Source organism: Pseudorasbora parva, chromosome 7, assembly GCF_024679245.1.
Source record: "Pseudorasbora parva isolate DD20220531a chromosome 7, ASM2467924v1, whole genome shotgun sequence".
Classification (NCBI taxonomy): Eukaryota; Metazoa; Chordata; class Actinopteri; order Cypriniformes; family Gobionidae; genus Pseudorasbora; species Pseudorasbora parva.
This window is the reverse complement of record NC_090178.1, coordinates 28,052,848-28,063,772: the sequence shown is the minus strand read 5'-3', so window position 1 is coordinate 28,063,772 and position 10,925 is coordinate 28,052,848. Positions and strand designations below refer to the sequence as shown.

Below are 10,925 nucleotides of genomic sequence, written 5' to 3'. Positions count from 1 at the left end.
GCTGTAAGTGTGCGATATGCATCAGACGTTCAGCCAACGGTCCGTGGGTGTGACGTCTGAGGCTATCAGTTGGGCGGCTGTACCACTTCAACCATCGTTCTGCTGCGAGCTAAAGATGGAAGAAAAGTGCTAAAATCAAGCCCTGTCCTCTATTTTTTCCCCATTCAGTATTTTGTTTCATTCGGAAATACGCCACGATACCAAAGTCGTTCGCAATTCCCGATTCACACAGACTTAACTGTTATAAAAACATTATCATACTCGCAATGATAGAGAAACACCACAATTGAATGTAGCCACTGTTGAACCGTTCTTGTTTTGTCTAAACTAGAGGACCCAGTCACTTGGCTAAAAATACACACAATGTGCTTGCTGTGTGATTACACTGAGAAATCCAGTTTAAACAAATGTCTGGATAAGGCTGGTTAAATGTATAAGAATGGAAGATCAAAGTTCCATTATAACTATTAATATCCAAACTCTTGATGCACACGACAAAATCCAGCATAACACCAACATGTTGTGTAATGTTATATGCTATCATGAGGGAGAAAGAGATTATTCCTGAACGCATCTCAGTGATAGTCAAACGTCATATGGAAACGGGTCAGAAGGGTCTTAGTCGTTTACCTATGCCCATACATCTGCTTTGCTCTTAAACTCTTAACTATTTACCAGGCCTAAGTATTAGATGCATAGGATCATATTAACACCTTATGCACCATTAGCCATTTTGCCTGTAGATCAACTCATACAGAGGATCAATGGCCTGTCTAAGTATGGTAAGAGTCTGCTGGTTTTGTTGCATTAGAGGAGGGTCAGTGATATTAGGGTTTGGCTTTAATGGAAGGGGTCGTCATTTTGAAACAGGGAGTCGGGTATGACTGATTATATGATTTCTTGCCTGGATTATTATTCCATACTCTAAATGGGAGATTTGTAAGCTTCATAAACAAATGCACTCATTTATGAGGGATTATCTGTAATCTCGCTCTCCCTCTCTCCCCCACTCTCTCCCTCCCTCTCTTCTCTCTCTCACTCCTCGTTCCATCAGTGCTAATGTGGCACACCTCCCCTCCTTCCTCGCTCCACTCACTTGTTTTCATGTACCGTCGTCTAGATCTATTAAACACTTGAGCCTTCTGTCTTTTTTTCTCTTGGTTTTGATTTTGTGAAACAATAATAAATAAATGATAAAGGTGTGCAGTCATTTTTTGTTTGCTGCGTTGATCGATATAAGAGTAGTCTTGAATTTATACTGACACCTAGTGGTGTCGCTGCAGTTTCATGCAAAAAACAAAAACAAAAAAAACATTAGGTGACCCATCCATGTAAAATAAATTTGTGGTTATGGATGTCTTTGTGTGTGTACATCATTTATTATTTAAAAAATACTAATAATTTTTAATAAGTAAAAACTTTGAGGAAATTTTGTGTATGTCTTTATTTATTAATAAATAATAATTATAGAACAGGTTCATGAAATGATGGGTGAATAAACAGCATGGCATTTAATGTCCATGGATGTCTTTTTTCCTGATTGGCTCATTCATCTGTCATTCTTACAGCTCATCCCGTCTGCCTGTCACTCTTTCTCTCTCTTTGCTCCTCTCTTTTCCTTGGCTTCTTCCACTACGGGCAGATTTCAAGGCGCTGTCAACATCACCCTTCTCATCTTTTACTACACTCTGTCCATCAGCTGCCCATAAGGCTTCAGCTTCCTCACGTTCCTGGAATTAAATTAAACATACGAGTAAGTGCATAGAACACCTTTCTTCTTTTAACATCTCAAAGTTGCATATCAGCTCCATACCATATCTCTGTGGTGCTTTTCAGTAGTGAACCAGAGTGCCAGAGCACATCGGCGACCCTTCGTCACTGCAGTAACACCGTGTGGATTCACAGGTCCTGACGTAAAGCCAACAAGTCGCCCACAGCTGGGCTTAACCTTTGCCTGAAAGAGAAAAAAAAAAGATATAAAGTTTTGTGCGAACATTGGGTCTCTTTCACATGTATACACACAAATTTGTGCATAAATGAGACTTTTTTAAAAATGCTATTCACACTTGATTATATTAAGTCCTTATATATTGTTGTAGAGAGAGCTTATGAGAAATGTGTAAATATGGATCTCAAAAGAAAAAAACGATTTGTAAATATTGGGAAATTAATCTTACGGTAACTGTTTTGGTGTCTCGATCAGTGAAGAAGAAATCACCTCCTTCAAAATCATCATTCAGGTAAACAACTGCACTGTAAAGCCAACAATACAAATCAGTATATCCATAAAATAAAAGTAAAAAATACAACTATTAAATATAATTTAGCATCTTCATTATTTTCAAGATGTTTTCTTTCTATTGTGTTTTGCTTATACTCTATTTATCTTATATAACCAATGCTGCACAGTTATACCACAGAACAAAACTGTCAGTAAAGGACTTTTATTTAAATGTTTACTTTATATTAAACATTTCCAGTAGTAACTAGCCAATTTAAGTAGACGTGTGATTTTTTAATTTTATTTAAATATATAATTGTATTTGCAGTAAGCTTGAATTTCTTTTCTGATTTTTTAACCAATTTATTATTTATGCTAATGAAGAAAGCTGTCAGCAAGCCTATTCATTCTTAGTGTATTTCCTGTGTTTAGCCTACATCTACATCTGTGCACCTGAGATCCCGATGAGTGAAAGCAGGAGCTTCTCTCCAGCACTGCCGGGTTTCTGGCTCCAGAATGCAGTTATCCACATGAACTGGGTGAGAAAGATCTGACCGCCCCTCTTGCTGTCCTTTGTACGCATAAAGTCATATATGTTAAAATAACGGGCCTCATTATAAAACGTGCATATGCACAGATTTGATCTTTGAGTGTGCACGCTAAAATCCACGCCAGTGTTACTTTTGATAAAAAAGGGTCTTTTTAACTGCACACAATTTCAAGATCATGAGATTTATACATTTTACATCTGGGAGAGATGAATGTTTTTTTGTGAAATGTTTCTTACATTTGCAAAATGACAGTGAGATCAAATGTAGGCCAGGTTATACAGAACATTTTATAAATGAGGCTCCATGTGTTTATGTTAATCAGGCTTGTGCACAATTCAGAATTGAATTGAGAATGACTTCCAAATTCTAATTCAATTCTTGAATTAATGTCAAAAACAGGATATAGAATTACAATTCGAATTTGAATTAAAGGAAGCAGAATTTAAATTCAAGGGAAAAAAAGAAAGAAAATAGATATACATGTCCATCTTGCCATAGCAGCTTCCTCTGCACCTGCTGAGAGATTCTTTAGTGTTGCAGGAAAGATCTTCAGACCAGAACGGTGCAAACTCAACGATAAAACACTTGAGGAGTGATTGAGAATTAGATCATCATTGTTGATCAGTGAGTTTTGCATTGGAATTAATGATAACTGCATTTACAACAACTTTGCCAACTTTTTGTTATTTGATAACTTTGAAATGAAAATAACATTGGAATAAAACTTATTAAACAACATTGAGGGGGTAATTTATTTCAGTTGATCATTATCTATATTTTAGAAATGTATGAAGGGTTGAGGATTGACACTAAAAAATTAATCATGGCTCTTGTAATTTTCACCAAAAAATTAAGGTGATAATTAAAAATAGTGTGTATATTTTAATATATTATTATTATATATAATTTATAAGCAAATTGTGGTTCAGTGTTGTATAGAAATAAAACCAAGAGATACACTTTCCTATTTTTTAAGGGAAATGTAAGCCATTTAAAAGCTTGAATTGAGGAACAGATTAAGCTGATAAAATGAAGGAAAATAAGATTACTTTTTTATTTTAAAATAATTAGCTCAATTATGCAGTTTTATTTAGAGACACCGTTGTTAGTTCCCAGCTTGCTTTGGATATGGCTGGAAATAGAGATTAATATAGCAATGAAGTGTTGTTTAATGTGTTTTTGAGTGAAGGGAAACATCTGTTAATGTATAATGTTCATTTCTGTTTGACATTTGAAAGAATTCCTGTTATGTTGAAGTGTTGACCGTTACCATTGTGCAGAAGAGTAGAGCGTATGGTTAGGTTGTGATCTGAATGACTGCAAGTATTGTTATGATTATGATTATGAAGAATGCTGAATTGTTCAATTAGCAATAACTTTGCTAATGCTTGTGCAATAACAAGTTTGTTTCTACTTGTGCCAGCATCAAACAAACTATTAATTAAATAACATAACTGAGTCAAATATAAACAGGTCATTTTCATTTACTCTTATTTATATATTTATTTCAAAGTCAACTTAAATCAAAAAAGCACAATCCACTAATATATTAACTAATATATTACTAATATACCACTAAGATATTTAATTAATCATAAAAACTACTCAAATATCATGTGTAATATTGTGACCATATTTTTTTTTAAAGTAGATACAGTGTAATATTTGTATAGTGTAGATACATGTAAGGTAATTTAATTAGTTACTAATTATATTAAAAGTAAATTGCTTTGCATTGATAAATGTAAACCACATTTATAATGGGTAACTTACTGTATAACAGTAAGCGATTACATTTCCAAAGTAACCTTCCTAAAACTGAATGTATGTGAGACTCAACACATTCTTCTGTTGTGTGACTGTGGAATTTCTTTGAATTGTCATGAATTTAATTCCACTTCCTGTCATTCAAATTCAAATTCAACTTCCTGTGGGGTGGAGTCAATTCAATTCAAATTCAAATTCATTAATTGAATGGAGGCTAATTCTGAAATTCAGAATTTTGCACAAGCCTGGTGTTAATGATTGTTCCTGTTAAAGCACTATAGAGTTTTGTACCTGGGATGGCTGATCGGCACACCAAGTGTGTGTAAGAAAAGTAGAGAGGAGAGTGACTTCTGAAGTACGAGTCCATCAGAACCTTTACGGTCTCCCCGATCTCATGCAGCAGTCTGGCATCTGACTGGTTGACCAGCCCATCCTGAGCCAACTGGAAAACATGTATTGTCTAGTATATTACATCGTTGCACACTGATGTGAGACTGTCTGTAATTTTCTGAATCACTCTAGTATGTGTCATGAGTGAGTAATATTTCACCTTAAGTGCTCTGAGAACGGTCAAACCCTCAAATTTCTCATGCGGCGTATGAGGAGAGCGTCGCCCCCGGTAACCATCACCCATTGATGCAGCAACCTATCATCAACACATGCAGATTATTTCAGCTGCTTTCTGGGCATTGCACTGTTTGCAGTTAGCAGTAGCTCACATGGAAGATTTTTAAATGATATTAAAAAGCTCACGGCAGCCAGCTGAATCACGCGATCACATTCAGATTGGGATAAAAGTCCATCCAGCACCACACGGTTGGTCCCGTTCAGCCCCTGATCATCCATAGTGATTGTGACGCCAACCACAGGAACAGGACCACCTGAGTCAAATTTTATATATTTAATTAATTTAATTACATTATATATTATAACTATTACAATTGATGTAAGGAGCCGAGTAGACAGAAACAGTGCTTGTACCTGCATAAAATCCACTGTCATCCACTTCTTCTACTTTCTGGCCCTGCTTGAGTTTCTCATGAAGCTGCTCTTTCTCTGCTCTGAGAAAAAGAAAAGTTTGAATCTTCCAGGAAATTCATCTCACTAATTTCTTTTTGTTGTTTTTTTTTCTATGTCGCTGTCTCACCTCCAGGTTTCTTTCAGAGATTCGGGCACAACATCCTCGGGTGTCCACAGATCCTGATGGGGACAGAAAGTGAGACTGAGGCCTTTTTTGGCTAGTTTCAGAAAGGAGAACAAAGGGTGAGAGGTGAAAGACAAAAAAGAATCCAGCAACAGCAATGAGGCATATATACCGGGTCACTGAATTTAAAGTCCAAGTTTGCCATTCCATAGTACAGCAGTCTCTTCTCCTGCAAAGCTCTGCTGACATACTTGGCGATTTCCTTTGAGAGAAAAAAAAAGATAAAATAGCCATTTTAAAGTCTATATTGATTTTGCTCATTTACTCATCCATCTATCAAACAGACACCCATCTATAAATGCAAACATTATTCTTTCTACCCCATCTCCCATGTGTCACAGTTACTCCACCAGTCCATTCATCATACCCTCATGGGGCCTGCTTCCTGAGTCTCCGCGTCGCCCTCTAGAGTCTGAGAGTAGAGCTCCAGGTTACTAAGGGAGTCTGAATCTGTGGGGTAAAAGAGCAGCAAGGAGCGCAGGGTCTCCACCGCCCCCTTCAGGTCACCAGCTGCAGGACCAAAAAGAGTGGTAATAACAACGTTTAGTTAAAGGAGTTTCTAGAACTTTTCAGGGTTGTATCCCAGAAAGCAGGTTATGTGACATACCTTTACGGGTAAATAAGCAGATAACCTCAACTTTCGGTTCCAAAAACTAAGGTAACTTTCAGGGTATGTAAGTAACCATAGCAACTCACTCTGAACATAATCTGCTCTAGAGCAGGTTATGTTTCAGGGTTAGTTTGCTTAAGAGGTATACAGATATGTGCTATTTAATTAATATAGTTATATTAAAGGGTTAGTTAAAAAAACTCTATAGCGATGGCCAACTCTATAGATTTCTATAGCGATGGCCAATTTCAAAACACTGCTACCTGAGCTTAAAGGGTCAGTTCACCCAAAAATGAAATTGATGTAATAAATGACTCACCCTAATGTCGTTCATTTTGCGCCCACACCCGTAAGACCTCCGTTCATTTTTGGAACACAGTTTAATATATTATATATTTAGTCTGAGAGCATATCTAAGTGTAGGCACTGTACTGTCCATGTCCAGAAAAGGAATAAAAACTTAATCAAAGTAGTCCATATGTGACAACAGAATCTTTAAGGTTTGAAAACAAACGCGGAAGAGAAGGCAATGCTGAATAAAGTCATAGTTTTTGGTACCAGCATACATTGAGTAAGCAAGGTTTAGGTCAACAAGGAGTTCAGGGTATATGTGACGGGAAGTTAACTTTGCTTTCTGAAATACCCCACAGGTCAAGCACCAGCACAGAACACAAGTCACAACAGAATATTGTACACAAAAAATATAAAAATATTCAACAGAATATTATTTTTTTAAACCGAGGTTATCTAACTGTGATCGGCGCTTGAGAACAGTCAACACAACCAATTCACCAGAATTGTTAATGTTAACAAAAACCCTTAAAAATTATTTTCATTAATTGAAATAAATCTGAAATAAAATATAAATATTAGATTTTTTGTTACAATTTTTTTTTTACAAAAATTAGAAATGTTTATTTATAACTAACCAAAACGAAGTTTAAAGTATTAGAATTACTAAAACTGGAATAAAAGTAAATTAAAGGTAAATATTACTATAAATGTAATATGAAAATATAAAAATAAAGGCTAATTTTAAATATTATGAAATACTCTAATAGTATATAAATAGTACTGAACTAGCAATGCTATTCACATTCACATTGCAACATAAAGGCTATGAGTGAAATTGACACTGCTTTTAATTGTATACAGATCCGAAATTAGAAATTAACCATGGAAAGATAAATAAAAAAAGAAAATAAAAAAAGAAAATTAAAATTGAAAAACTATATTTTTTAAAAACTATACATTTATAGTCGTGTCTCATGTACTACATTGGTGCCCTTACATTAATATTTACTTCATCCAACCGAGTGCAACAGGTGAATCATAACATTACAAACTATGATTTGAAGCAAAACAGTATTTAAAAAAAAAACTGGACAAAAACGCAGTTAACGGCTTGAGGAAAAGAACTACAATCCCAAGAACCATTGCAAACAGCATAATCAAATTAAAAATGAAGGAGAAATATAAAACTACTAATTAAAAAATGTAAATGTTATAAATCAGATATTTAAGTATTTTAAGAGTCTTGATTACGTCATTTTTGGGCAGGAGTGGACAGAGCTTACAATATAGTTTGCTGTTTTTCTTTTTTTGACTCTAATTGGTGTAATATTCTGTACGGCATCATGGGTAAGCAGTTTTTCATCACAAATTCTGCTGTTGAACACAATTATTTTAAAACTAAGTTGAAATAATGCAGGCTAACAGCTTCAACTACTACCAATTAACAATCTTATGGTTAAGTATGGGCGTCTGTAATGTAAAGTTATTATTAAAAAAACACATTTCACCTCCGGAACCCGACTGTTGCACTTTAGGTTTTAGAAACAACACTGTTCATCTTCAAAAATAAACAGTGAAGAACAAAGAAGAAGAAAAAAAATGTAACAACAAAAACTTCTGGCATCTGTGAGTAAACACGGGCAGAAAACAGTGCTTGTGTATTAATACATTAATGACATCTGACCTTTGAACTGTGCAATATGTAGATGCTCGAGCTGTAAGGGCAGAAAGTCCTCCATAGCCGAAACTCTTCCAGGTCGTGTTGAAACTAAGGTCACGCACATCTGTTTGCATGACAGCAAGGAGAGACAGAGGTCTGAAGAAACACAGAAAGACTTGAGTCATTACATATTATTTAAAATATTCTTTGCAAATAATACTGGCGCCAATAAATTGATATACTTTGTAAATAAACATCCTTTTTCACCTGCAGCTTTCTCGTAAACTCCCTGTGCAGTGTCTGGCTCCTCCGGAAGGACCCGTGGCGCCATCACACACTGAGCTCTGCACTCTTCTGTCTGCTTGAGCGTCTCATTCACACATTCCTTCCACTTCCTCACCGCCTTCACCCAATCAGACGAGCTCTCAGCCAGAACGGCTGCTTCATACATCTCCTAAAAAAAAACGATAAACAGGTGATAAAAAAAAAGATGAGAAAATGCTAAAGAAAGGGGTATACAGGAAAGCTAATGTGGTTAATTTCACAACTTTTAGATTTTTTTTCCTTTTATAATTGTGATTCGGAGAGAGAAAAAGACGAGTTAGGACAGTAAGGTGCAGAATAAGTATGTAATTGACAGAAGTTAACCACATATCCGGCTCAAAGACAAAAGACTGCTCGGTCAGTGTGTGAAGAAACAACCAAAATAACAGCCTGCACAACACACTAGAAAACTAAATAACTATTTTGACTTAACACTACTAACAGTCATGAGCTGCTCAGACGCCAATAAGCACACTGAGAAATTCAAGCAATGCAATTTACAAAATCTGTTTATTTAGTGGTGATGTTTTCAGCAATGTTATTTTAGTATTGTTTATCATCATTAAAATGTAGTTAGGTCCTCGCGCACAGTTTTTCATAATTAACTTAATGTTACATATCAACCAGAAAAGGTGTAGGCTAAAACCTCAGATTATTTTACAGACCCCTTTTTCATTATAATTCTCTTAAGATTCACTTTTACTGCTAAGTTTAATCTATACAAGTTTTAAGTTCCTTAAGACAAAACACTCCTAAGACCTTTATTCATAACTGAAACTGTTACAACTTGTTTATTTTAGTTAGCTGCATATGCAACATTTGTGATTTTTGTTTTTTTTCGTTTGTTTCCTAAAGTCAAGTTTTTTTTTATCTAATATTTTATTTTAGCTTTATTTAAATTCATGAAAATCATTTTTAATAGTTTCAGTAGTATCACTTTTCATTTAATAACATTAGTTACCTACATTAGTTAACATAAATTAACAATCCTTCTACACCATTTATTAATCTCAGTTTATGTTCAACATTTGTTAATACATTATTAAAATAACGAGTTGTATTTTTTATCACTAGTTATTGGTCTGTGAACTAACATAAACAATGAACAACTGTATTTTCATTAACTAACAAACCCATAAAGGTATAATACTGACACCTTTTTCTCTGTGTGCAGATGAATTAATGTTGTAAGAATTACACTGCTCACTGTTTGTTTATACATTAGCTAAAGTTAACAAATGAGACCTTATTGTAAAGTTGCAGTTAACAACAAAAACTCTGACTGCTTTTCTCTTCGGTTGAACTCACCCAGTGTTGCTCCTGCTCTCTCTCTCTGTTCTGGAAGGATTCGTCTTTCACTCCTATCATCCTCCTGTACTTCTCAATGTTGTTCCTCATCTCCAAGTGACTCGGATTGGCCACAAAGAATGTGTGAGCAGCTGAAGCTGCTTTGTCCATTTTATCCAACTGTATAGAGGGGGAAGCCAGTATAAACTTACAAAACAAACCAAAGCAGGGTTACTCAGACCTTTCCAGGTGTTTTTGACATCTAATTATTATTGACCTGATTTCATGTACACGTTATAATTACTGATTTTACCTTGTAGTAAGTGACTTGCAGGTAGTTGTAAGGGTTGCGTGTTCCAAATTCATACTCTATGTCTGAAGATACTGGGAGCAGAGCAGCAGGAGAAACGCTTCGACCCATACAGAACCTCACACACTCGGCCCGTACTTGGATCCATTCTAGTGCCCCCAGGTCCCAGAGACTACCATCCGCTGTGTCTGCAGACATTTACATGCAGTGAACAGGACAAGTCATGGAAAACTCAGTCTCAAGTTTGCAGGGCACGCTGCATTAGTTGTACTGAGTTTCAAGCACTGTAATTGAATGAGCTACTCAGTCATTGACACTGTGATGGAGATACGCAAAATACACTTTGTCCATCTTTCCAAAAAGTCAGCAGTTACCTAGTTTTGAGAATTTGTCATCGCCTACGGTTAAACACTCGTCGTGACATTTTCGTCTGGTCCGCAGGAGCATGTCTCGCGTAGAAATTGATTTCTCCAGGAACTCCGCCGCGCGCTCCCAATCCTCCCTAAAATACGCCCGAACTCCGCGGTAATAGAGCTCATCGTAAGGGGCTAAAAGTCCGGATGAACTCTCTGACGATAGTCCACTGCCTGCAGTTATAACTACATAGTTAAGAATAAAGAGGAACGCCACGTATACATGGCTTGTGTTTGAGTGTAGCGCCATAATACAGGGACTGTGTTTGGGATGAAGGGAGGGA

The 10,925-nt window shown here is 35.9% G+C and overlaps 1 protein-coding gene and 1 long non-coding RNA gene across 2 annotated transcripts; one reads left to right on the top strand and one right to left on the bottom strand.

Annotated features, from left to right (window-relative positions):
* Positions 1-1,445: 1,445 nt before the first annotated feature.
* p3h3 (prolyl 3-hydroxylase 3) lies at positions 1,446-10,923 on the bottom strand. Its single transcript, XM_067448915.1, has 16 exons — positions 10,603-10,923; positions 10,232-10,416; positions 9,940-10,098; positions 8,575-8,761; positions 8,332-8,463; positions 6,111-6,253; positions 5,856-5,945; positions 5,687-5,739; positions 5,521-5,600; positions 5,293-5,420; positions 5,090-5,185; positions 4,831-4,981; positions 2,675-2,792; positions 2,178-2,253; positions 1,814-1,954; positions 1,446-1,730 (listed from the first exon to the last, which is right to left on the bottom strand). Exons 1-16 carry the CDS (start codon positions 10,889-10,891, stop codon positions 1,563-1,565), a joined length of 2,196 nt encoding a protein of 731 aa, XP_067305016.1. The 5' UTR covers positions 10,892-10,923; the 3' UTR covers positions 1,446-1,562.
* LOC137083193 (uncharacterized) lies at positions 1,837-6,222 on the top strand. Its single transcript, XR_010906462.1, has 5 exons — positions 1,837-1,905; positions 2,204-2,240; positions 2,654-2,760; positions 5,693-5,802; positions 6,085-6,222. It is a non-coding gene; the product is annotated as an uncharacterized lncRNA (long non-coding RNA).
* Positions 10,924-10,925: the final 2 nt, after the last annotated feature.

What these genes read in the sequence shown, in the direction of transcription:
- p3h3 (XM_067448915.1), bottom strand. Translation starts at nt 10,891, where the DNA reads ATGGCGCTACACTCAAACACAAGCCATGTATACGTGGCGTTCCTCTTT. An exon ending in AGTTTACGAGAAAGCTGCAG is followed by an intron (nt 8,464 to 8,574) that starts GTGAAAAAGGAT and finishes GTGTTTCTTCAG; the next exon opens with ACCTCTGTCTCTCCTTGCTG. An exon ending in TCTCTGAAAGAAACCTGGAG is followed by an intron (nt 5,601 to 5,686) that starts GTGAGACAGCGA and finishes TCTTTTTCTCAG; the next exon opens with AGCAGAGAAAGAGCAGCTTC.